At 43.8% G+C, this 26,182-nt stretch overlaps 3 protein-coding genes across 6 annotated transcripts; 2 read left to right on the plus strand and 1 right to left on the minus strand.

Annotated features, from left to right (window-relative positions):
• Positions 1 to 4,009: 4,009 nt before the first annotated feature.
• Positions 4,010 to 7,797, plus strand: LOC115251708 (uncharacterized). The gene is made up of 10 exons (XM_029845044.1): positions 4,010 to 4,143; positions 4,239 to 4,368; positions 4,532 to 4,609; positions 4,703 to 4,924; positions 5,039 to 5,514; positions 5,613 to 5,940; positions 6,024 to 6,169; positions 6,310 to 6,965; positions 7,179 to 7,388; positions 7,477 to 7,797. The coding sequence occupies exons 2-10, from the start codon at positions 4,267 to 4,269 to the stop codon at positions 7,788 to 7,790; spliced, it is 2,532 nt and encodes an 843-aa protein (XP_029700904.1). The 5' UTR covers positions 4,010 to 4,143; positions 4,239 to 4,266; the 3' UTR covers positions 7,791 to 7,797.
• A 4,194-nt stretch (positions 7,798 to 11,991) lies between these two features.
• On the plus strand, positions 11,992 to 20,552 carry LOC115251709 (H-2 class I histocompatibility antigen, Q9 alpha chain-like). 4 transcript variants are annotated; one of them, XM_029845053.1, is made up of 8 exons: positions 11,992 to 12,149; positions 13,034 to 13,300; positions 17,848 to 18,126; positions 18,928 to 19,254; positions 19,490 to 19,594; positions 19,734 to 19,754; positions 19,869 to 19,942; positions 20,072 to 20,552. In XM_029845053.1, the coding sequence occupies exons 1-7, from the start codon at positions 12,089 to 12,091 to the stop codon at positions 19,916 to 19,918; spliced, it is 1,110 nt and encodes a 369-aa protein (XP_029700913.1). In that variant the 5' UTR covers positions 11,992 to 12,088; the 3' UTR covers positions 19,919 to 19,942; positions 20,072 to 20,552. The 4 variants fall into 4 exon arrangements, with proteins under 4 accessions (XP_029700913.1, XP_029700915.1, XP_029700914.1 ...); XM_029845055.1 differs by having other exon boundaries at positions 19,740 to 19,754; XM_029845054.1 differs by having other exon boundaries at positions 19,493 to 19,594.
• Positions 20,553 to 21,307: 755 nt separating this feature from the next.
• On the minus strand, positions 21,308 to 23,359 carry LOC115251714 (proteasome subunit beta type-8-like). The gene is made up of 4 exons (XM_029845082.1): positions 23,314 to 23,359; positions 22,763 to 22,894; positions 21,815 to 22,019; positions 21,308 to 21,491 (listed from the first exon to the last, which is right to left on the minus strand). Exons 2-4 carry the CDS (start codon positions 22,829 to 22,831, stop codon positions 21,403 to 21,405), a joined length of 363 nt encoding a protein of 120 aa, XP_029700942.1. The 5' UTR covers positions 22,832 to 22,894; positions 23,314 to 23,359; the 3' UTR covers positions 21,308 to 21,402.
• Between the last annotated feature and the right edge of the window lie 2,823 nt (positions 23,360 to 26,182).

Genomic DNA, 26,182 nt, shown 5'->3' on the forward strand with positions numbered 1-26,182 from the left:
CTTCAATCAGCTTGAAGGCAGAAATGGAGCGAGCATCATTAAGAGCAAAGGCTGCAGCTTTACAAAAAAAACTGGCCATGGAAGAGGCAGAGAAAAGGCAGCGAGAAGCAGCGTTTGAAGCCCAACAAAAGAGGATTGAAGCTTCAATAAAGGCTAAAAAGGAAATGCATGCCATGCAAACTGCGCTGGCCGAGTCCGACGCTAAAATGGAGGCGCTGCAAAATGATGAGGCTGCAGCAGAAGAAAGTGGCACAGTTAAAGCTGGTGAAAAGGATGAAGAAACGCACACATGGCCCACCAGTCAACCTGCCGTTCAGCTGTCACCAAGACCCACATCAAAGTCGCACCAAATGCTCCAGCAGCAACTGCTCAACCAGTTACATCTTCACCAAAACCTGAGCGTATAGACCCACAGGGAGCAGTGCTCGAAGGACTTTGCCGAGCTATTTCCCAGCAAGCCAGCGTTACGGAATATCTGGTGAAGAGTCCTCAAGCTTTGCTACTTCCAGACCTCGCCATTCCAACATTTAAAGGGGACCCACTGGAATATAAATCTTTCATTAGAGCCGTTGAACATGGGATTGAAGGCCGCACAAGCGATGATCGTGATCGTCTTGAATTTTTGCTGCAGTCTACAAGTGGACAACCACATGACGTGGTTAAGAGCTGCATGCACATGGAGGCTACAGCAGGATATGCCGAAGCAAAACGATTGTTGAAGGAGTTCTTCGGTGATGACTTCAAAATAGCAGAGGCATACATAAAGGAGGCTTTGGACTGGCCCACAATCAAGCCAGAAGATGGTGTTTCTGTTCAGTCGTTTGCATTATTCCTGACCGGCTGCTCCAACACAATGACGGATATTAGCTACATGGAAGACTTGGATAACACGGCTAATATAAGGGCGCTGGCAGACAAACTTCAATACAAGCTCAAAGAATCCTGGAGGAAGTCTGCTTGCGACCTGCAAGAAAGAACAAAGAAAAGAGTCAAGTTCAAGGACTTTGTGGACTTCATAAATCAGCAAGTTAAGTATCTGCTGCATCCACTCTATGGAAACATTAAAGAGAACACCACAAACTCAATAGACCCTACAAAACTGAGACCGAAACCACAATACTCAGAGACGTTCAAGTCAAGAAAGGTGTTCGCAACAGTCGTCGTGCCCACGAGGGCTGAGAATGAAAGGCAGACAGCAACAAAAGCACAACCTGTCTCAGTGGATGGTTTCAACAAACCTCGTGTTTACTAGTGATGGGACGATGATACCTCAAGGAGTGTATTGACACACTACACAAACTGTGTTGGTCACCCACTAGTGACCCCTGCAGGAGTTATAAAATGATTGAAGGTAAAGGAATTCCTTGTTTGCTGAACTGAGTTGGTGTGTAAAATACAGTGATCCCTCGTTTATCACGGGAGTTACGTTCCAAAAGTAACACGCGAAAAGTGAAATCCGCGAAGTAGCAACTTTATATTTTTTAATTATTTTACAATGCAATACTGAACAGTAGAATGAAACCAAACATCAAAACCTGTTTTAAAGACCAAACTTTGTTTAAAACAATAATTTTAATCTAGTAATACAAGGTTGGAAACATTGTCACTGGCGTATTTCAGTCCCAGCTGTGCCTCTGCGTCCAGACTCCGCTCCTCTGTAGCGTCTGTTTCTACGGAAGGCGCAGGAGTCTTTCTCCGAGAGAAGAACATTGTTATAGGCAGTTGTTGGCGCTCTTTCTTTTTCTGGGCAAGAAGATTTTTATAAACGGATATGCCACCTTCAATTATATTTGAGAACTGCAATGAACGACTCATCAAAGGGTCCCATTCTTGTGCCGTGCGCTGAAGTTCAGTGGCCATTCTCACCATGGTTGCTAAGCGACCAAGTGCAAACGTAAAGTTGGCAGAATGTACAGAAACGAAAACTGTTGACAAGTGAAAAATCAATACAGTACAGCGTCAATATTTTATTTCTAGACAACAGTAAAGCCCCTGAGCCAATCAGGATTCAGAGGCACTGTATAAAAAAATAAAAAAATAAAAATCCGAAGCCGTGAAAGATGAACCGCGATATAGCGAGGGATCACTGTATAGCAAATTTGAGTTACAATTTTTTACTTATGTACACACATTTTTTGTTAACTGTTAAATCATATGAAATAATACAAAAGTGATTCGTTTATGAATTTTTATTGAGAAACAAACGTTTTTGGAGTGTCTTTGCTCCAAGGCGATTTCTCCTCTTGAACACCAGCTCCCCAGCCTTAGAAAATACTCTTTCACACGGTGCAGATGACGATGGTGAGCAGAGAGTTTTAAGTGCAAGTTGATGCAGATGTGGATGTGTTTTCTGGTTCTCTCACGAGTATCTGCCAATTCTTCATTGCCATGCCGAGCTCTATAATGCCTCAGCATTGATGAAGTGCTCTTATTGATGGAAGAGAGCTCTGTGGAGCAGAGCCGACACTTCACCTACAATAACATAAAAAGTGAATTTATCTGAAAACAGTTCAAACCTCTTCCCAGAACAGAGTAAAAACTAAGGTGGCGCATTGCATTCACTTGTTAAAAAAATAGACACCCTATCTCATGATTTCGAGATCAGGATCTCGTTATTATGAGATAAAATGAATAAAGCAACTGTAAGGCTTTTTAACTGACTATCATATGTATCACAGGTCATTCACTTGATAAAGTGAGTGCAATGCGCCACCGTTAAAAATTGTATATAACAGTAAACAATGCTCAAAGGAGCAAAAGATTTCCCTTATTTGGAGTCACAAGATCAAAATTATTCCACACTGGGGAAAACTTCTTAGAACGATCCATAATTGCGCAACTGCAAAACTCCATCCAACAAACCCACGACATGTCGATACAGTTTGTTTCCTTATAAACACACTTTGGCGCGGCACATCCAAACGATACAGTTCCTGTATCGCTCACGTGATTCTTTCTTAAAGCGATACACGCACCGATACGGGGTTTCACTCTGGAGCTCTCGGCACAGTGCTGACGCACCAGTGTCGCTCGTCCCATCACTAGTGTTTCCTGTGAAGGAGAACAGCACAGCCTCACAGCCTGCAAGAAATCCAAGAGCAAACCACACAAAGACGAGACTGGTTTCTTGAGGAGCAAAGGTCTGTGTTCTGCATGTTTAAAGCATGGGCATATGAGCAGCAGCTGCCAACAGAAGCTTCAATGGGAAGAATGCTCCAGACCGCATCCCCCACTGTTGCACATTACCAACAAAGATCCAAGAGAAGAAACAAGAAGAGACAATTGTGAACAGCAATTTGTGTCAAGTGCCCTGGTACAAACTGCTGAAACTTTTGGTGTCGCGGGGGCCGGTAAAGACGATTGTGCTCTTTCAATCATTCCTGTGTGTGTCAAGGCCCAAAAAGGAACCAAGACGGTGACAACCTGTGTTTTTGGATCCTGGTAGCTCAGCTACTTTTGCTACAGAGTCGCTGATGAACCAGCTGAACATGAACAGACGCAATGTGAGAACCTCATAGCGATCTATGGGGGAATGAATCGGTAGTGAACACACGCGTTGTGGCTGATTTGGAGACGGAGCGCCTGTCTGCCAGCGTTGGAGAGTTTTGGTGTTTCCCCTGCTTGTTCGAGGTCTCCACGCCGCCCTGCTGGACTAGAGAACACGAAGGACTTGACTCCTGTGTTGGCTCCGCTCAGTTTGCCAGTTTGATTTTGTTAAATAAAGGCTAGTTTTTGGACTTTTTATCACTGGGTTTTTGCCTGCTTTCGGGTCCTGTAAAAACCCAAACCTTATCAGATTAGACTTAAAACCTTCCTCTTTGAAAAAGATTGACACTAATTCTGTATTTCCATTTATTATCCTAGACATAATTACCATATTTAGGAGGCTGTCTAATCATTAGGTTAACATCTTAGTTATGCTGCTATAGGCCGAGGCTGCCGGGGTCCAGAAACATGATCTCCTGACAGGCCTCTGTCACCCTGCTGGGTCATGGCTTCCTCTCCTCTCCTCATCAAGTAGATCAGTGATGTTATTTCTTGTGTAGTTTTTCTGTGAGCCAGTCTCGTGTCTCTGTAAGCCAGAGCACGTCTGCATCCACTGGTGATTCGGCAGTGTCAAGTCCTGCACACTCGTTCTCTGTGGTAAATGAAGCCTCCAAATCATTTTCTTGCAATTATTTAATTCAGTCTAACATACGTATGCCTGACTGACTCATTGTATGTGCTGTATTTTTCAGATACCCTCTGTTGTTCCAGAAACAACCCATGCAGGTGACACATCAGTCACCCTTCCTCCTCCAGAGAAGTCCAGTCAGCTCTCCTGATGTCTCCACTGCTCCAATAAGGTCGAGGATAAATATTTCAATGGTAAATTTAACATACTGATATTAATTTCTAGTCAAAGTTACTTACTCCAAATGTTCTTAAAGCATAAAAACATCTTATGACATAGCGATGCAACGTTTTGCCTCTAATTTCCAAGGCTTTTGATTTTGATATATGTTTTATGAGTTTGATATGTTATTTTAAGTTTGAAAGATCAAGGTTTGGTGGAAAACATGTGAGAGCTGCAAAGCCAAACCTGAACGTTTCCAGAAAACCTTCCCAGGTGAATATAAGAACATATTATGAAGTTTGGCATGTACATACAAATGTATGACAGTAGCAAATAATAACATGTCACATCTATATAACCCCATAGGTACCAGTGACTACATCGGGACATGAGGGTCCTGGGGCAGCTTCAGCCATCTACCCATCTCCTGATCCTGTCCCATTGCCAAAGCAGCCTCATCAACCTTCCCCGTCTCGTCCAACTGTTTCCGCATCCCCAGACACCTTCCTTGCTCCCCCATTACCACCATCTGTGCAGCGACCAGCACCTGCTCAGCCTGTGACGGATCATACTGTTGTGAGCAACCTGGTAAAAACAGTCAACATAAATAGATAAAAGTGATGATACTTTTGTTTTGCCTTAAACTATTGCATGGGATGAGTCTTAAAAGGCAGGTCTCCTTGTTTTTCTGTACTTTAACAGAACCCCTTTCAGCCAGAGCATTCTGCTGCTCTCCCACTGCTGTGGCCAAAGACAATGCCACAGCAGGACCACAAGTGGGTGTCATCAGCTTTGTTCAGGGTTGGTTCAGGTGGAAAGTTGGAGTTGCGTGACCAGCTTCAGCTGTGGTATTACCCTCCACAGCCATCTCTGGTGTACCACCAGGCTCCAACCCCTTGCCGTTTCTTCGCACAGTCTCTGCTGCTGTGGATGCCGTACAGGCTATGGAAGGTACGGCTGCTCTGCTTAAAGCCAGCATGTAATGGGCATCCACTGGCCAGCGGTGGTCTTCACAGGAGAGTGCGCCAGGTCCTTGATGTCGACCGCTATTACAACTTGGTCACAGAGACCCTGATATGCACCAAGTGCAGAACTAGCCAGTTGTCATGGAGTCAGGCAATTCTCCAGCAGCTGGACCTGGAACACCGCTCAGAGTTTAGGGTCATCCTGACACGCAGGTACACGACACAAATACATACATATGCACTCACTACACATATTTACACATCAAAATGTAGTTTGGAGAAAGAGAGAATAATTTTTTTCCTTTTTAAAGATATGCCTGTGACATCAGAGTGATCCGTCAGCTGCGTGAGCGTGGCCTAGGGAACAGTCCATCAAGGATTATTCTCCAGCTAAAGGAGAACCACAGCGAGGAGTGGCTCCAGCGGGTTGCTCGGTACACAGCACAGTGTGCAGCTTTCATGGATGCCTCGAGACTGCTGCAACCACATTTCCAGGAGCCCCCAGTATCAGCGGTGTTACCAAGCTATAAGTGGCTCCTTGTTGTGTACAGTCAAGATATCCTGAACAGGCTGGAGGATATTAAGGCTAAGATAACTTCAGTCTATGGATGCATTTTAAAAATGGACTCTACTAAGACGGTTAGAATTTGAATAGCTCTCATCTTCCAAATAATATACACTCAATCTTTACATAAATGTTCTGACAGTTTTTGAATTTTCAGATCACCAAGAAGCTCAGTGGAACTGCCACGGGCACTGCCCAGTGGCTGACTTCTGTGGGGAACGAAATGGGTCAGGTACTCATTAGTGTCCTAACAGCCAGTGAGGGTCCAGCATTGGACCTTATGGCTGCAGGCCTGATGGACAGGTAATAATGACAATACTGATGAACTATTAGCTATTTAAAAGAACGAGTTCTAAAATGCTTAACAGAATTGCAAAAAATGAAAGTGACATTATGGATGGATTCAGAATAAAAAGCTAAATGCACCAACATGACTTCCTCAGGTACCAGAGCGCAGGGGTGGATCCTCCTGTTGCACTTTATGTGGACAACGGCTGCTGTAAAGAGGTGGGCGAGACCAAGATCAAGGCCAAATTTGGGCGGTGGCCAAATTTGATTGTCCGTCTAGACATTTGGCATTTCATGCGTCGTTTGGCAGTGGGATGTACTACTGATGCACATCAGCTGTACCCCACCTTCATGGCACGCATGTCAGCCTGCATATTTGAGTGGGATGCAACAGATGTGGCGGAGCTCAGAAGGGCCAAGAAGGCACAACTGTTGCAGGAGGGCTGGCCCGCTCTCTCTGACCAGGAGTTGGACAAACACATCACACAAGACGAGCTTGCGCTGCACTGCAGGAGACGGACCCGTGGAGAGGAGACATCCATCCAACTCCTTGATCAGCTTCTTACGGAGCTCATGACTGGCAAGGGGAATGATGCACTGGGTGTTCCTCTTCTAGACACTGTTAGGATGCAGCACATCTGGGGCATCCAAAGGCGGCATGTGAGGTGCATCCAGGACCCTCCTGGCTTGGCTTTATACACGGAGACTGGGAGCACTAGAAAGGGAGGAGTGGTATTAAAAACATTCCGCTGTGCCAGGGGTTCCACGTCTCTGGAATCGTTTCACTGCCATTTGAATCGATTCATTCCAGGTTTGTGCTAAATGTTCATGATCACTCTTTATAATGAGAATTCAGGCCAGGGGATTTAATGGTGTTTTGCTTTTAAAGTTGTTGGCCTATGAGCCACAGTGATTTGGGGTTCTGACTATTACCTTATAAATAGTGTTCTCTGTGTGTAACTCTTCACTTTTTCTCATTTATCAGGAATCTCTTACACTTTACTTCCTTTACTTGTTTCTCAAGGGAACAGTGCGAACCTGCTGAACTACCAAATCTACCTTTTGGAAGGACTCAGTCGCTGGAATCAAGACCGGGCCGCTGCTGCTGTCACATCTGAACCTTCAACTTTGCGCACGTACGCAGGGGAGTTGGTTCATTGTGTGAACAGCAACTACGAGAAGGTGTTTGGCAGGAAACTTATTCCAGGGTTTTCACCACCTGCAAAATACACAGGTAGTGTCAAAAGTGCCTGTGTGCATTGTTTTTATTTGAGTTTGGGATGGTTCTGTTGTTCAAAATTTCCCAATTTAATATTTGTCAGGAGAACTCATTGGGGTGCAGTACTTGCTGAGGCAGAATAATGAACCTCTACAAGACATGCACCCCAATTCTGAGGAGACATCCCAGTTGATGGAGGACTTAGATGTTGAGGAGCCAAAAGATCCAGATGAGGGATTTGAGGATTTTTTGGGAAGTGAAGCAACAATTGTGGATCTGATGGTTTCTAATCCCATCAAAGAAATCTACCCTCCTCCAGCTGTTCTTTGTCCTTCAGCAGTGCCTCCACCACCTTCAGCCGTGCTGGGTTTTTGCCTGCTTACGGGTCCTGTAAAAACCCAAACCTTATCAGATTAAACTTAAAACCTTCCATTTCCATTTATTATCCTAGACATAATTACCATATTTAGGAGGCCGTCTAATCATTAGGTTAACATCTTAGTTATGCTGCTATAGCCGGAGGCTGCCGGGGTCCAGAAACATGATCACCTGACAGGCCTCTGTCACCCTGCTGGGTCATGGCCTCCTCTCCTCTCCTCTCCTCTCCTCTCCTCCACACCTAGTAGATCAGTGATGTTATTTCTTGTGTAGTTTTTTCTGCCCCCCGTATCCATCTACAGCAGAGGTTCTTAACCTGGGTTCCATCGAACCCGAGGGGTTCGGTGAGCCAGTCTCGGGTTCTGTGAGCCAGTCTCGGGGGTTCGGCGGGGCCTCCGCCACGGAGGGGAAGACACACCCGACTCATCGTGCCAGTTGGTGATGACGCCCCGCTTGGCCGTCACTGGCTGCAGATGATCACGTTACATTGCTTGGCCGATCAGTGCTGCAGGGAATTTGGTGCTCAGTAGTCAACGTGTGACTGACGTGGTAGTACGTCGTCTGATTTCATCCTTAATATTTTAATCCATACTAACTATGTAGTGGTCGGACGAATACGTACAACATGGATCCACATGTATCACGGAACGTGATGGGAGTCAGCGTCCGATCTGCATGATTTGCAATGTTGAGCAACTCTGGTCTCGCACCGGCAAAACTAAAGGAGCATTTCTTGAAGCTGCAGATGGGGAACACAAGAACACAACGCCTGCTGAATTCAAGGTGAAGAGAGCCAGATTCGATGAAAAGGCCACTCTGCCTTCTCTTGGATTTGTACCCATTGACAAACCGATCCTCAGAGCATCGTACGAAGTTGCTTCCCTGATCACAAAGCAGGTTAAGCCACACACCACCGGTGAAACACTCATAAAACCAGCTGCGTTAAAGATGGCGAATCCGATACTCGGAACAGCGGCCGAAGGTAAATTATCCCAAATTCCTCTTTCAAATGACACCGTCAGCGACAGAATAGAGGACACGAGTAAAGACATCTTGGCTCAAGTCGTCGCAGATCTGATTTCAAGCTCGGCAAAATTCAGGCTTCAACTCGATGAGACCACAGACGTTTCTAATCTAAGCTAGCTTGCTGTTTTTGTGCGCTATATAAAAGACGACATGATAAAAGAAGATATTTTATGTTGTAAGCCTCTTACAACAACAACTAAGGCGGCCGATGTGAAGAAGCTTGTGGATAACTTCTCCAGAGATGACAATCTTTCATTGGATGTGGTTTCTGCAGTTTGTACGGACGGAGCTCCAGTCATGCTGGGAAGAGTCTGGTTTTGGTGCATCAGTGAGGGTCGATGCACCGCACATCATTGTCACGCATTGTATTCTGCGCTGGCAACAAAAACCTGGCCTCCAAAACTGGCAGAAGTGTTAAAAACTGTAGTGGAAGGTGCGAACTATGTGTGAAATAGTGCTCCGAGGCTCCGCATCTTCAGTGAGCTGTGTAAAGAAACGGGCTGTGAATCTGAGGTCCTGCTGCACCGTCCTAATGTTGGGCGGTTGTCCCGGGGACAGGTGCTGCACCCTGTTTTTGCCATGCGTCTGGAATTAGCCCTGTTTTTGCAAGAATACCAGCATTGTCATGCAGATTGCTTCAAAGATTCTGAGTTTATTCTCATTTTAGCGCACGATTTAGCAATTTCCACGCACTGAGATGAGCTTGCAACGTCTCTGGGCGGACACTCCCCTACAGGAGCGTCATCTCCAGCACGGGTGAGACAGCGTCCACGTTTCCTGTTGGGACAGCAGGTGTCGATGATGAATACCTCGACGGAATCGTTGAAATTCAGCAGGTTCAACAGCAACTCTTCAGAACAAGAACGCTCTCAAGGTTTTGGTGTCAACAAAGGGAAAAGGATCCAGTTATTGCTAATAAAGCCCTGGAATTTTTTATGGCATTTGTTACAACATGTCTTTGCGAGCAATCCTTTTGGAGGATGCTGGACGTAAAAACGAAGAAAAGACTTTGCTGTGAAAATGACACGAGAGCGGCGCTTGCCAAGGTGAAGCCACGCGTATCTGAACTGGTCTCCAAGGCAACAGCAGAAGTCACACTGGTTTGCAGTCATGCAGATTGTTGTGAGTTCAAGCACTGTGGGTTTGTTCTTTGAACAAGGTGAAAATAAACATTTACATTAAGAAGGTTTGGTGAATGCGCATATGGAACCGGTGGAGTTCGGTACCTCCAACAAGGTTCAGAACCACTGATCTACACGTATCGCCGCCTTCACAGCTGTATGCTGACCTCCTGACCTCCGACCCCACTGACCCACTCAATTCTAAGGGCAGTTTATTATCATTAATATAATTAATGTATTTCCCTGATCTCTACTTCTCCTCTCCTCTACCCCTCTCCTCTCCTACCTATCCTATCCTCTACCTGTCCTCCCCCCTCTCCTCTCTCTATCCAGCCCCCCCATCAGCAGGAGGGTCCCCCTACATGAGCCTGGTCCTGCTCAAGGTTTCTTCCTGTTAAAGGGGAGTTTTTCCTGCCACTGTTGCTTGTTGGGGGTCAGGCCCTCGGATTCTGTAAAGCGCCTAGAAACAATTCTGATTATAACAGACGTGATATAAAAAAAGATTGATTGATTGATTTGGGTTTAAACATGAGCGTGACCTTTAATAATGGGGGTGTTGGGTCTTTATTCAGCTTTTAGCCAATCAATAATGTATCTCTGGATGATGTGTTCACATTAACTGTTGTGTAAACTCATAATTTAAGGGCAGATTTTAAGGGTTTGTTTAAAAGATGTTAAATATATAATATTACTTGACGGGACGGAACACGAGGAGACACCACTGACCCACGTTGACCACAAACCGACCAGACGCCGGTGATCGGGAGGCGGCGGCTTTTGAAGAGTGGAGATCGGTGACCAGCTGCAGGTGTGACGGTCACCTGAGAACCCAGGTGGATCCGCCACGCCCCCTAGTGAGAAAACCAGGAACACAAACAGGCACCAGCACACAATTATCTCTGGTCAGATTTCAAGTTAATTTATTTCTGTTGAACCACAGTTTTAGTCTGATTCATTTAATATGTAATAAATGAGTTTAACTGCTGGCTAAACTAAGTTCCATCCAGTCTTCCTTTGTGTTTTATTAGTTTTATATCATTTGATCAAAGGTGTCGATGACCCTGTGATTGTGAGTGTGTGTCCACCAGTTTGTCCTTCAGGACTTCATGGACTGGTGTGAAGGATCTTTGTTGGATAGAAATGTGTCCAAACCCAAAGAAATGATCACTAACTTTTATTCATTAACCAGACAAAGTGGTTGAAAATACAAAATCTTGGTGGATTTATTCTGTAATAAATCACTTTGATGTCAAGACACCAGCAACACACGAGCTTTTAGATATTGAGACGTTTTTTATGAACAAATCTTTATATGGATTCTATTTCTTAATGCTTTTATTATCATCACTTTATTGTTGTTATTTTGTTTTTCATTCACTGGCTGTAAAATTGTCCCACTGAATTAATAAAATGACCTTGTGAATTTGCAACAATGTAAAAGAATTCTGCTGGAAAAAAAAACTCTTCAAACAGAAAAATAAACAAGCTGCAGTTTAAAGTTTGTTGGTTCCTAATTTGGACCTGTGATCCCTGAATAATTATCAAAGGGAAAATCTCAGTTCAGAGAGTGAAGACTTATTTTAATAAAGTGTGTGTTCACCCAGAACTCTGAATCCCAGTAAACTCCAGATGTTTGAGGGAACATGAAGACCTCCGCTGCAGCTTTCCAACAGTTTTCAGACTTTCGCCAGACTGAAACTCGGAGGTCAAAAGTTGAAAGAGTCAAAAGTTTAAGGAAATTGTGTGAGAACGTTGAGTGTAGTGATCAGACACTAGAGAGAGCCCTTCACCCGGTAATGAGCGTGTTAGTTCCGGAGGTGACGTCATGGTGGGGCAGCTCTCGCACACCGGCTCAAAGGAGTGAATTATTGATGGATTTAAACATTAGATCAACAATGACAGAGCTTTGCAGCCACACACACTTTAGATCTTTAAGTTTGCTCTAACTGGAGAGCCCCCCCCCCAACCTTCTGAAAGTCGCTTTCACTTTCACTTTGGCCCCGTTCAGACCCCATTCGCTTCTACCTGGTCCTTAGTGACGTCGGTGCCATCTCAGAATTCCTATTGGCTCCTGATCACGTGAACACGGTTTATTTCTCCTTTCTCTCCGCCTTTCCTCCTCATTTTCCTCCCGGACCGTCGAGGCGGAATCATCCACTTTGTATCTGACCACAAAAACTGGCTTTCATCATGAAATCCCTCGACTTTCTGCTTCTTCTGGCACTAATGAGTCTGCCCGACTCTTCAGCAGGTCAGTTCTGATCATTTTAAATGTGGAAATTCTGAATTCCGTCAGGTAACTTTCATTTCAGGCTAAATTTCCGGAAGGTTTCCATTTGCTTGGCGATCATTCCCACACTTGGGCTCATCTATCAGACACGACTGAGAGGAATCTAGTTCATATCAGGAGGGTTTAAACTTTAATCATTAATAAATGTGATGAAGAAAAGCAGAATCTCAACCACTGTGGAGTTGATCCCAGTCTGAGAATAAAGCTTCAACAGCAGCTCCTCATGAGGAGAATCTTCACTGGTGATGATGGAAATGCTGCAGTTGATCCAACATGTGAGGGAGAAAAATCAGCTTTAATCAGAACAGAAGTGATCCTGATGAAGCTGAAGACAGGATCCCAAATCAGCGTTGGGGTGTTTAACATGTTGCCATTAATCTTTCCACAAGAAATACTTTATATTTGCCTCCAAATAAATGAACTTATGAAACAAACCTCAGTAAAATTCCAGTGATTTTAGGGAGATTTTGAAGTGTTTCAGGTTTAACTGGAAACAGCTCAAGTTGTCATTAATCACTCGTTTAAATAGTGACTAACTTATTAACCTGAATAAGTTAGGAAAGAAAAATAAACAGGTTTATTTTAAAGAAAATAAAAGTGTTTCTTTTCTAGTCTGAGATTATTTTTTAGTTATTCTTTAAAATGTGCTGATAAAAAATTTAAGCCAACGATGAATTTAAAATCAAAATAACTTTAAAAACTTGAAACTAATGAAAGTGTAAATAAATGAATAATTAGTCTTTTTCTATATTTCATTTTGTTTTCTGATTGTGTGTTATTAATATTAAACTCTTGTTGAGTCGTGTCTGACAGTAAAGTTGTGATATTTGATATTTTTCTCTCAGTGACTCACACTATGAAGTATTTCTACACTGGATCTTCTGGAGTTCCAAACTTCCCAGAGTTTGTGGCTGTTGGGATGGTTGATGATGTTCAGATGGTTCACTATGACAGCAACACCAGGAGAACTCAGCCCAAACAGGAGTGGATGAAGGAAGTTACAGCAGATTATCCTCAGTACTTGGACAGAGACACTGGAAACTACATCGGTGCCCAGCAGATCTTCAAAGGCAACATTGAAACTGCAAAGCAGCGCTTCAACCAAACTGGAGGTGAGTTGACTTTTCTTTACTCCTGATAAACTATTGTTGACGTCCGGTTGTGTGTTTTGGTGATCAGGTGATCACACACACTCTTCATCTGGGAGTGTTTCACTCACCTTGATCCAACAGTGTGATGACGCCTCCTCTGGGCTCAGACACACTCCGACTCAGCAGAACGCTGAAACTGGACCGGACCTGCCTCACTCACACCGTCTCTGACCATCCCATAATACCCCAGAGACGTTGGTCAGGGCGTCAGCGGCAGGTTAGCCAGTAGAGGTCACATGACCTGCAGAAACTAGAGGATTCATCACATCACACGTTTGTTTGTAGCGGCTGAGCTGAGCTGAAGTGGACCACAGTGAGTCTGTGCATCATCCATTCATCTGGGACCACCCACAAACACTCACTGGCTCATTTCACCACTTCATCCTTTCATTAATGAATGATTGTCATGAACGCCACATTTAGTTCTGATGATCTCACCAAAAACAGGAAAATGAACCCACCAACACATGAAGATACACAGAACATTTGCTCCTGGAACCAGAGGCTGGGCCTGTTTTTCATATTTCCAGCCAACGGCTCCACTTAGTGACACCAACAAAACCCTTTTGAGAACTTTGTGACTTCCTGTCTACATCTGCTCAGGGAGCAGCAACAAATCTGGTGACTCTTTCTGCTGTTGGTGGAGACAAACATCAACGTATGAAGCTGAATTAGAGCCGGAGCCGTTATCATTTTCTCCCTCTGACACGTTTCTCTTTTAGTCCATTTAGTTGACAAATGTAGTCCAGTTAAAGTCTTCTATAAACAGTTCCGTGTGTTTGGGTTGGTGTTCCTGTGTTCCCGTCACTTGTTTTAGGCTTCATAATGGAGCAGAAGTTTAGAAACATGACAAGAAGCTTAAAAAGCAACATAACCAGGAACACTTCCAGAGAGCCTCTTTTGGGTCATTTTGCTGCTCTCCAGGCTGGATACAGGAGGAGGTCGGCGTAGGGCCAGCAGGTCCAGCCCACATAGCAGGAATCTTCTTGATTTAGAGTCATATTCTATCATGAGACTCAGCAGGACAAACAGGATTTAGCTGTATTTATAGAAAGGATTTACCTTATTTTCGCGACAATAAGGCGCAGGCATGGTAAAACATACCGCTACACTAGCTTAAAACATGCATGCTAGCATATATTTAGCAATGTACTCACATACATCATATTCTGTATCTGAAATGAATCTCAAATGGCTTTTGCGAATGTTGAAAAGCATTTACAGATTTTGGAACTGGGTGCACACATAAGGCGCACGCATTTTAAGGCGCAGGCATGGTAAAACATACCGCTACACTAACTTAAAACATTAATGCTAGCGGGTATTTAGTAATGCACTCACGTACATCATATTCTGTATCTGAAATGAATCCCAAATGGCTTTTGCGAATGTTGAAAAGCATTTATAGATTTTGGAACTCAGTGCACACATAAGGCGCACGCATTTTAAGGCGCAGGCATGGTAAAACATACCGCTACACTAGCTTAAAACATGCATGCTAGCATATATTTAGCAATGTACTCACGTACATCATATTCTGTATCTGAAATGAATCTCAAATGGCTTTTGCGAATGTTGAAAAGCATTTATAGATTTTGGAACTCAGTGCACACATAAGGCGCACGCATTTTAAGGCGCAGGCATGGTAAAACATACCGCTACACTAGCTTAAAACATTAATGCTAGCGGGTATTTAGTAATGCACTCACGTACATCATATTCTGTATCTGAAATGAATCCCAAATGGCTTTTGCGAATGTTGAAAAGCATTTATAGATTTTGGAACTGGGTGCACACATAAGGCACACGCATTTTAAGGCGCAGGCATGGTAAAACATACCGCTACACTAGCTTAAAACATGCATGCTAGCGTGTATTTAGCAATGTACTCACGTACATCATATTCTGTATCTGAAATGAATCCCAAATGGCTTTTGCGAACGTTGAAAAGCATTTATAGATTTTGGAACTGGGTGCACACATAAGGCGCACGCATTTCAAGGCGCAGGCATGGTAAAACATACCGCTACACTAGCTTAAAACATTAATGCTAGCGGGTATTTAGTAATGCACTCACGTACATCATCTTCTGTATCTGAAATGAATCCCAAATGGCTTTTGCGAATGTTGAAAAGCATTTATAGATTTTGGAACTCAGTGCACACATAAGGTGCACGCATTTTAAGGCGTAGGCATGTTAAAACATAACGCTACACTAGCTTAAAACATGCATCCTAGCATATATTTAGCAATGCACTCAAGTACATCATATGCTGTATCTGAAATGAATCCCAAATAGCTTTTGCGAATGTTGAAAAGCATTTATAGATTTTGGAACTCAGTGCACACATAAGGCGCACGCATTTTAAGGCGCAGGCATGTTAAAACATAATGCTACACTAGCTTAAAACATGCATGCTAGCGTGTATTTAGCAATGCACTCACGTACATCATATTCTGTATCTGAAATGAATCCCAAATGGCTTTTGCGAATGTTGAAAAGCATTTATAGATTTTGGAACTGGGTGCACACATAAGGCACACGCGTTTTAAGGCGCAGGCATGGTAAAACATACCGCTACACTAGCTTAAAACATTAATGCTAGCGGGTATTTAGTAATGCACTCACGTACATCATCTTCTGTATCTGAAATGAATCCCAAATGGCTTTTGCGAATGTTGAAAAGCATTTATAGATTTTGGAACTCAGTGCACACATAAGGCGCACGCATTTTAAGGCGTAGGCATGTTAAAACATAACGCTACACTAGCTTAAAACATGCATCCTAGCATATATTTAGCAATGCACTCAAGTACATCATATGCTGTATCTGAAATGAATCCCAAATGGCTTTTGCGAATGTTGAAAAGCATTTATAGATTTTGGAACTCAGTGCACACATAAGGCGCACGCATTTTAAGGCGCAGGCATGTTAAAACATAATGCTACACTAGCTTAAAACATGCATGCTAGCGTGTATTTAGCAATGCACTCACGTACATCATATTCTGTATCTGAAATGAATCCCAAATGGCTTTTGCGAATGTTGAAAAGCATTTATAGATTTTGGAACTGGGTGCACACATAAGGCGCACGCATTTTAAGGCGCAGGCATGTTAAAACATAACGCTACACTAGCTTAAAACATGCATCCTAGCATATATTTAGCAATGTACTCACGTACATCATATTCTGTATCTGAAATGAATCCCAAATGGCTTTTGTGAATGTTGAAAAGCATTTACAGATTTTGGAACTCGGTGCACACATAAGGCGCACGCATTTTAAGGCGCAGGCATGGTAAAACATACCGCTACACTAGCTTAAAACATGCATCCTAGCATATATTTAGCAATGTACTCACGTACATCATATTCTGTATCTGAAATGAATCCCAAATGGCTTTTGTGAATGTTGAAAAGCATTTACAGATTTTGGAACTCGGTGCACACATAAAGCGCACGCATTTTAAGGCGCAGGCATGGTAAAACATACCGCTACACTAGCTTAAAACATGCATGCTAGCGTGTATTTAGCAATGTACTCACGTACATCATATTCTGTAATTGAAATGAATCCCAAATGGCTTTTGCAAAAGCCAAAAAGCATTTACAGATTTTGGAACTCAGTGCACACATAAAGCGCACGCATGAACATCACATGTTAAGACACCTTGTCCAACTCATGATGAGTTTATTAAATCCCAGCTGCACAAAGAAAAGGAGCTTCCATTAAAGATCAGAGCAACGATGTTGGAGGATTTTCTGATGGAAAGATGAATCAAATCCATCCAATTCTCAGGCTGATACAGTTTCCATGTTCCTCTCAGACTGTTGCCATCAACAAACTCCCTTTGTCTGGTGTGACGCTCTAATAACGCTGCCAGATGGAACTAAAATGGCTGCCCAGCCCTCCTGATCTGGGAGGTTGAACCCTCCAACATGGAGCTGCTTCAGATCAAAGCTCAGTTTTCCTACCAGGAGAAAAGAATTAAAACACGGACGAGGAATCATCAACACTCACAACGAGCAATTACAGCCTGATCAGCAACGAGGGAAACAGCAACTCTGGATTCTGAGTCAGATTTAAGAACTTTCTGATTTTAGATCTTATTGGTCCATTTTTCCAGAATAAAGATCAAAGAACCGTCTCAGAATCATGAAAGCAAAACTGAGAGAAGAATCAAGTTTATTAGAAAAGAAAAGCTGGAATAAAGACGTGAGTGAAGGAAACAGGAAGCAGATTCCAGGTTTACAAGGGTGACACGGTTCAGTCAGGATCAATGAGGACTGTCCAGGTGAGGACACTGTCCAGGTGAGGACAGTGTCCAGGTGAGGACAGTGTCCAGGTGAGGACAGTGTCCATCAGACCAGAGACAGCTGTTGGGAGCATCAGTGAGTCTCTGGGGGACGGTGAGACGGTCTCACCTGTTGACAGGTGGGTGAGCTGTGACGTCTCTGCTTTACTCACCTCTGTCTCTGTCTCTGTCCCTGTCTCTGTCTCTCAGGTGTCCACATGGTCCAGCAGATGTACGGCTGTGAGTGGGACGATGAGACTGGAGAGAAGAATGGATTTGATCAGTTTGGTTATGATGGAGCAGATTTTATCTCATTTAAACTGAAGGAAGGAATATTTGTAGCTGCCAAACGAGAGGCTGAGATCACCAAACACAAGTGGGATCAGAATGAAGCTGGGATAGAACGATGGAAGTCCTACTTTAACCAGTTTTGCATCGAGTGGCTGCAGAAGCATGTGAACTATGGGAAGAGCTCACTGATGAGAACAGGTAGAGTCACATGACCTGTGGCGGCATGACATCACACACCTGCAGGACACCTGTGTCATCCCCCCAGCCCCCCCTCCTCCCAAACTGTCTCTCCCCCCCTCTCTCTCTCCCCTCACCTCCCCATGTCCCCCCCTCTTCCTCCCTCCCTTTACTCTCACTTTTCTTCACCTGTTTTCCTACTGCCCCCCCCGACCCTCTCTCCCCCCATTCTTCCCCCACCCTGTCTCTCTCTCTCACCCACCTGCCCCCCACCCCCCCTCCTCCCACCCTTGTCCCCCTCTCTCTTCCCTTCCCTCTCTCCCCATGTTCCCCCTCTTCTTTACTCTCACTTCTCTTCACCTGTTTTCCAACTGCCTCTCTCCCTCTCCCCTTTCTCCTTCTCCCCCCTCTGGTGTTCCCACCCTGTCTCTCTCTCTGTCTCTCACCCACCTGCCCCCCCTCCTCCTACCCTGTCTCCCCCACCTCCACCCCTCCCTCTCTCTTTCCTTCACCTTCACCCCATTTCTTCCCTTCTTCTTCCCTCTGCTTTACTGCCTCACTTCTCTTTACCTGTTTTCCTACTGCCCCCTCCTCCCACCCTGTCTCTCTGTCTCTCCCCCACCTGCCCCCCCATTCCTCCCACCCTGTCTCTCTGTCTCTCACCCACCTGCCTCCCCCCCTCCTACCCTGTCTCCCCATCATCCCCCTCTGGTCCCCCCACCCTGTCTCTCTGTCTCTCACCCACCTGCCCCCCCCTCCCACCCTGTCTCCCCATCGCCCCCCCTCTGGTCCTCCCTCTCATCCTCTCTCTGTCCCCCCCAGAGCTGCCGTCAGTGTCTCTGCTCCAGAAGACCCCCTCCTCTCCTGTCAGCTGCCACGCTACAGGCTTCTACCCCGACAGAGCCACACTGTCCTGGAGGAAAGGTGAAGAGGAGCTCCATGAGGACGTGGACCACGGAGAGATGCTCCTCAACCCTGACGGAACCTTCCAGATGAGTGTTGACCTGAAAGTGTCCTCAGTCCCACCTGAAGACTGGAGCAGCTACAAGTGTGTGTTTCAGCTGTCTGGAGGGAAGGAAATCACCACAACACTGGACAAAAACCAGATCAGGACCAACTGGGGGAAGCCTGGGGTCAGAGGAGATGGTGGTGAGAAGCTCACTCTGATTTTACTGTCTGAGGAATATTTCTTCTTTTCTTTAGTCAACAGGATCTAATTACAGGACATGAGCAGGAATAGCAAATGTTCAAACAAGCAAACGTCCAAAGATGTCAGCTCTCCTCACACTTAAATAATTCAGACAGATGAACAGATTTGGAGATGATCTTCTTTAGTCTTTGTCATCTGTGCTGGTTTTGATGGTTTTGCTTGTTTCCTCTCCAGCAGAGGATCCCAGTAACACGGCCGTCATCGCTGCTGTTGCAGTTGTTGTTCTGGCTCTCGTTCTCATCGCCGTCGTTGGTTTCCTCCTTTACAGGAAGAAGAAAGGTGAGAGATGGAGATGGAAGCAGAGCTTTAATCCTTCACTCTGCTTTTGCTTTAGTCTAAATGACAAAAGAAGAAGAAAACGTTGATAAAATCTCTGTCAAAGATCTAAAGCAGCAAAGCTAATCGACTTTCTTCTCAGTTGCAGGCAAATGTACCAAACGTGAGTAAAAGTTGAATCACAGTTGGATTTTCTCTGGTGTTTGCTGAACTTCTCTTGCAGTAATTGTGTGTAACTGTGGTTTCTGCTCTAAGAATCTTTGTTCTGACCTTACAGCTGAAGGTCACTCTGAGGTCAAGGAGCCACTGAAGCCAAATCCAAACTAAAGGAGAACCGTCAGCATGAAGAGGGTGAGTAGCTTCATGTTAGAGCAGCTTTATACTTGTTTTTGATTCATTGAGCTGCTCCTCTGGTGAAACTGGATCAACAATGAATATTCTGGTTTAATGTGTTTGATTATTTGGTCTTTTTCTTTTCAGGATGCTCTGGAACGAGGAGTGTTCTCCTGGAATAAATGCAACAGCTTATTAACCATTAGACACGTTAGAGGTTGTAATTATCAGATCTTTGCTGTTATTCAGTATAAAATTGTGGTGTTTGCTCTGATTTTTAGTTTTCATTTAGAATCAACTGATTTAAACCAGAAAGAACCAGAAATCATCACTCTTGTCATCATTTGGGTTTAAACATGAGCGTGACCTTTAATAATGGGGGTGTTGGGTCTTTATTTAGCTTTTAGTCAATAATGTATCTCTGGATGATGTGTTCACATTAACTGTTGTGTTAAACTCATAATTTAAGGGCAGATTTAAAGGGTTTGTTTAAAAGATGATTTCCTGATTGTGTTGTAGAGATGAAAGTTGAAGTTGGAAACAAATTTAAGATGTTTGCAGGAGTTTTCTGCTGCTTTAGATTTAGATTAATGCTGATTTTTGCTTTTCAATAAAATCCCCAACCCTGTTTTGGTGTGTTTTTTTTTATTCCTTTCAGGTTGTGATGCTCCTGATCTGTCAAGTTTTATTTTAGTTTAATTTAGCCTTTAAACAGTGAAGATGCTCCTCATCTAGACAGTCTGGTTCATGTTTTATGGTCCAAATCAGAAGGTCTCTGTCATTAAATCAGATGTGTAAAAATCAGTTTGTAAAAAGACCAACTGAAATTGTTCCTAATTAAACTAAAGACCAGAAAGACTTTGTGTAAATGAGCTGTTATTGTAGGTACATTGTTATAATCCATCTATAATCTCTCTCTGGAGTCCAAGGTTGATCCTTCTCTTCTCTATCAGCTGTTTCTCTCCAACATTGTTGGTTCTTTTCAGCAGAGTTCTGAGACTGGTCCCATAATGAGACTGAAATAAGCTGTGCTACATTTCAACAGCAGCTAATTTGGTTTTTGTCTCATTAAAATATTTATATTGAAACATTTGCAGATATTTTAGTGAAACAATGTGATGGAATTATTAAAATAAAGTCGTATTCTAAACATGATGATGAAGATTTTCCACCTCACATGGGTTCAACATCTGAACTTCAGCAGAACACCAAAGTGTGAACGACGTCATATATAGAATATATCAGCATAAAGCATCAACATCTGTACGTTTTACTGGGCGACATTTGAGCAGGACGTGTCTTCAGAATTTAGCCACCCTAAAGACACTTCTAACAATTATGTTCTTTTATTTATTTAATAGAAAAAAAAGATTTTAAAAAATGACCTTTTTATTTTAGGATTTATTCAAAGCTTCGCCACAATTCTGGTACATTTGAGAGAAAATGTATAAAACAGGCTGCATGAGAGCAACAGTCGCTCAGAACATCTCCTTTTTGTAGAGGTGGATCAACTGTGACACGTCGTCCTGGCAGACTTTGATCCAGCCGTCCTCCATCATGTGGTACACTGGAAACACACACACACACACACACACACACACACACACACACACACACACACAACCTCTATTCAGTTCACTCCAGATTTACTCACATATTTGTCAAAAAGGGTTCTACTCCCTATTGAACATGTCCTGTTCCATACAGAACCAGACTGGTTTTATCAGTCTGGATGTTTCTTCTGCATTCAGATATTAAATTATGAATTGAGACTTTTAACAGAGTCTGATTCAAGTTTTCAATGTAAAATGAGTTTTGAATCCAGATACAAGCTGTAAAAGGCAGAAATGATTATTCCAGAATAGGAGGCTTGTTTCTGGGAGAACTCACTATTGACCACTCCTCCAGAGTACGCGTCCCTGTGTGTGGCGTAGACGATGCCCCGACGGCCCAGATCGTACGCCTCCTCCACTGTCATGTCCTCTCGGAGGCCGCTGTCCACCACGGCGTAGGCATAACTGTTCCCAGAGCCAGTGGAGAACATCTGCCCGGAGAACCGATTCCCATTCCCATCCACATAGTAAAGACCAGGGCCCTGCAGAGAGATGCTGTTATGATGCGTTTGTTTTTCCTCTTCTTCACATTCAAGCTTCATTATGTTGAAGCCTGATGTTGTCAGAGTGTTTTTATCTGTTCCTCTCATGATTTCTCTGATTTCTGGGTTTTCTAACGGTCATGTTTTTAGTTTTTTCCATTAACTGTGGTAATATTGGTAAGGGGTGACCTCATTGTGTGTTTAAGGTCACTTTTTGTTCATCCTTCATCCTTTAAAGAGGAAACCAACTCGGTGAGGAGGTTATTTCATGCTGAAGGTCAGAGGTCACTCCAGTTTCCTGACTTAATGAACGGAGTTTCTCCAGCAAATACTCTAATCAAAAATGAATTCAGAATGACCTTCACCACCCACGAACGCCCCACAGTGTTATGATGACCTGCCCCCCCTCTGTGCACTGGTTGGATTTGAGCAATAAACCAGTTCTGCTGAGGTTTGGGACAGGCATTTAAATTTCCTGGACCCTCTTTGAGGTATAGTGCTGGTTTCCAGTAGGGGAACTGGTCTTGGGGGATCTTACTGTGACTGGGGTAAAGTGGGTAGAGACTGGGACACATCCAGGGAACAAGAGACAGTGGCTGGTAATGGTTGCTTTTTCTTCACGAAGACTAGAGAGGGAGTTGGGTTAGTTAGGGGCTCTGTATAGTTAACCAGGACTAGGGGAAGCTCCATTCTGCTATGACTGGTATTGTTTTATATTTACACACACACACATGCATACACACCTGTTTGTCCCATCCACAAATCATGCTTCTTCCCACAGAGAGTCCCATTCCTCTGTATCCCAGCATCATGTTTGCCAGCAGTTTGGAGGCTGCAGCCACAGAGATCGATGGTTGTTCCTCAGCCGGTAAAGCCTTCACAAAGACATGATTCATTGTAGGAGCCTAAGTACCGTTTCAGTTCATTAATAAGTTGTTAGTTCATTTATTTGACTCAGGTGTGCGTGGAGGATTTTACGTTTAAAATTGCGTATATGCCTTAATTGACATTTCCAGTCATTTACATATAAAAGACTGTGTCTCGCGCAGCGTGGGGCGGTTGTCATGGAGGGGAGCCACGCAGTTTCTCGCTCGCTAGTTAGCTAAGTTTTTTGCCTTTTTGGATTTCAAGCCATCCGAATTTTTTTGTTTGTTTGTTTTTGTATGTCATGCTGGATCTTTTGTATCATGTCCATGTTTTTGGAGTAAAACATGAGAACCGGGAAATCGTTTGGAGTGTTTTTGTGGACGAGAGGAGAGCGTCGGGCTCGTGGCTTCAACCATTAGGAACCTACATTTAGTCGAGAAACTCGCTCTTCGTGGAGTTTTGGAGTGTGGAGCTGTCTAACTGGAAACGGAGGATAAAAGAAGGAAAAGTCTCGGAGACCTTTGGAGGAGGAAAGTGACGAGCTGCGTGAGGGAGCTCGTCAGCCTGGCGTCGGAGGTGAATTGATCCAAGTCTGCTCGTTGAGATCCGTGAGTGAACCAGGAAGGATCGTTGTTCGGCTGAATAACGAGGTGAAACTCCGTGGTGATTCAGCGTTTTTATTAAAGTGGAAATAATAACTGTTCATGGAGGAAAAGGACAGTGGGAAAAGGATAATAAAAATGACTGAGAAGGGCATGGAAGATCAGAAGTCTAGAAATATCCAGGCTCGCAAGCGCAAGCTCTCACAGCTAATTAGCTTAAGAAAGCTAATTGAACAGCTAATGGAGGATGATGTGAACGTGGACACTGTAAAGATTAAGCTTCGTGTTGACTTCAGTGGCTTGCAGATGGAGTTTTTGGAGAAACTCTTGCCTGCAGAAATTTATGGAAGAAGAGGAATTTGTGGATGATCAAACGAGCTGGTTTGATCCAATAAATAAATCAATGGACATGTTTTTCTGGAAATGTGAGGAGTGGATGAAAGAGGGTTTGAGGCGTGCTGAGCATGCTGAAGAATGTGACAAACGTATAACACCCACAGACAGATCGACAACTACAAAAGTGACCACTAGAAGTAAAGCTACATCACAAAGTGGAAGCTCAGCTTCATCAGCATCTTCAATCAGCTTGAAGGCAGAAATGGAGCGAGCATCATTAAGAGCAAAGGCTGCAGCTTTACAAAAAACACTGGCCATGGAAGAGGCAGAATGGCATGCAGAGAAAAGGCGGCGAGAAGCAGCGTTTGAAGCCCAACAAAAGAGGATTGAAGCTTCAATAAAGGCTAAAAAGGAAATCATGCCATGCAAACTGCGCTGGCCGAGTCCGACGCTAAAATGGAGGTGCTGCAAAATGATGAGGCTGCAGCAGAAGAAAGTGGCACAGTTAAAGCTGGTGAAAAGGATGAAGAAACACACACATGGCCCACCAGTCAACCTGCCGTTCAGCTGTCACCAAGACCCACATCAAAGTCGCACCAAATGCTCCAGCAGCAACTTCTCAACCGGTTACATCTGCACCAAAACCTGAGCGTGTAGACCCACAGGGAGCAGTGCTCGAAGGACTTTGCCGAGCTATTTCCCAGCAAGCCAGCGTTACGGAATATCTGGTGAAGAGTCCTCAAGCTTTGCTACTTCCAGACCTCGCCATTCCAACATTTAAAGGGGACCCACTGGAATATAAATCTTTCATTAGAGCTGTTGAACATGGGATTGAAGGCCGCACAAGAGATGATCGTGATCGTCTTGAATTTTTGCTGCAGTCTACAAGTGGACAACCACATGAGGTGGTTAAGAGCTGCATGCACATGGAGGCTACAGCAGGACATGCCGAAGCAAAACGAATGTTGAAGGAGTTCTTCGGTGACGACTTCAAAATAGCAGAGGCATACATAAAGGAGGCTTTGGACGGACCCACAATCAAGCCAGAAGATGGTGTTTCTCTTCAGTCGTTTGCATTATTCCTGACCGGCTGCTCCAACACAATGACGGATATTAGCTACATGGAAGACTTGGATAACACGGCTAATATAAGGGCACTGGCAAACAAACTTCCATACAAGCTCAAAGAATCCTGGAGGAAGTGCGACCTGAAAGAAAGAAAAGAGTCAAGTTCAAGGACTTTGTGGACTTTATAAATCAGCAAGTTAAATATCTGCTGCATCCACTCTATGGAAACATTAAAGAGAACACCACAAACTCAAAAGACCCTACAAGACTGAGACCGAAACCACAATACTCAGAGACGTTCAAGTCAAGAAAGGTGTTCGCAACAGTCGTCGTGCCCACGAGGACTGAGAATGAAAGGCAGACAGCAACAAAAGCACAACCTGTCTCAGTGGATGGTTTCAACAAACCTTGTGTTTGCTAGTGATGGGACGATGATACCTCAAGGAGTGTATTGACACACTACACAAACTGTGTCGGCACTGTGTTGTCACCCACTAGTGACCCCTGCAGTAGTTATAAAATGATGGCAGGTAAAGGAATTCCTTGTTTGCTGAACTTAGTTGGTGTGTAAAATATAGCAAATTTGAGTTGCAATTTTTTTTTTATTTATGTACACACATTTTTTGTTAACTGTTAAATCATATGAAATAAGACAAAAAAGTGATTCGTTTATGAATTTTTATTGAGAAACAAACGTTTTTGGAGTGTCTTTGCTCCAAGGCGATTTCTCCTCTTGAACACCAGCTCCCCAGCCTTAGAAAATACTCTTTCACACGGTGCAGATGACGATGGTGAGCAGAGAGTTTTAAGTGCAAGCTGATGCAGATGTGGATGTGTTTTCTGGTTCTCTCACGAGTATCTGCCAATTCTTCATTGCCATGCCGAGCTCTATAATGCCTCAGCATTGATGAAGTGCTCTTATTGATGGAAGAGAGCTCTGTGGAGCAGAGCCGACACTTCACCTCCAATAACATAAAAAGTGAATTTATCTGAAAACAATTCAAACCTCTTACCAGAACACAGTAAAAACTAAGGTGGCGCATTGCATTCACTTGTTAAAAAAAATAGACACCCTATCTCATGATTTCGAGATCAGGATCTCGTTATTATGAGATAAAATGAATAAAGCAACTGTAAGGCTTTTTAACTGACTATCATATGTATCACAGGTCATTCATTTGATAAAGTGAGTGCAATGCGCCACCGTTAAAAATTGTATATAACAGTAAACAATGCTCAAAGGAGCAAAAGATTTCCCTTGTTTGGAGTCACAAGATCAAAATTATTCCA

Source organism: Takifugu rubripes, chromosome 12, assembly GCF_901000725.2.
Source record: "Takifugu rubripes chromosome 12, fTakRub1.2, whole genome shotgun sequence".
Lineage (NCBI taxonomy): Eukaryota > Metazoa > Chordata > Actinopteri > Tetraodontiformes > Tetraodontidae > Takifugu > Takifugu rubripes.

What these genes read in the sequence shown, in the direction of transcription:
- LOC115251708 (XM_029845044.1), top strand. Translation starts at nt 4,267, where the DNA reads ATGCAGGTGACACATCAGTCACCCTTCCTCCTCCAGAGAAGTCCAGTC. An exon ending in CGAGGATAAATATTTCAATG is followed by an intron (nt 4,369 to 4,531) that starts GTAAATTTAACA and finishes TGTTATTTTAAG; the next exon opens with TTTGAAAGATCAAGGTTTGG. An exon ending in ATACTGTTGTGAGCAACCTG is followed by an intron (nt 4,925 to 5,038) that starts GTAAAAACAGTC and finishes GTACTTTAACAG; the next exon opens with AACCCCTTTCAGCCAGAGCA.
- LOC115251709 (XM_029845053.1), top strand. Translation starts at nt 12,089, where the DNA reads ATGAAATCCCTCGACTTTCTGCTTCTTCTGGCACTAATGAGTCTGCCC. An exon ending in TCTGCCCGACTCTTCAGCAG is followed by an intron (nt 12,150 to 13,033) that starts GTCAGTTCTGAT and finishes TTTTTCTCTCAG; the next exon opens with TGACTCACACTATGAAGTAT. An exon ending in TGCAGGCAAATGTACCAAAC is followed by an intron (nt 19,755 to 19,868) that starts GTGAGTAAAAGT and finishes CTGACCTTACAG; the next exon opens with CTGAAGGTCACTCTGAGGTC.
- LOC115251714 (XM_029845082.1), bottom strand. Translation starts at nt 22,831, where the DNA reads ATGATGCTGGGATACAGAGGAATGGGACTCTCTGTGGGAAGAAGCATG. An exon ending in TTTGTGGATGGGACAAACAG is followed by an intron (nt 22,020 to 22,762) that starts GTGTGTATGCAT and finishes ATCTCTCTGCAG; the next exon opens with GGCCCTGGTCTTTACTATGT. An exon ending in CTCTGGAGGAGTGGTCAATA is followed by an intron (nt 21,492 to 21,814) that starts GTGAGTTCTCCC and finishes GTGTGTTTCCAG; the next exon opens with TGTACCACATGATGGAGGAC.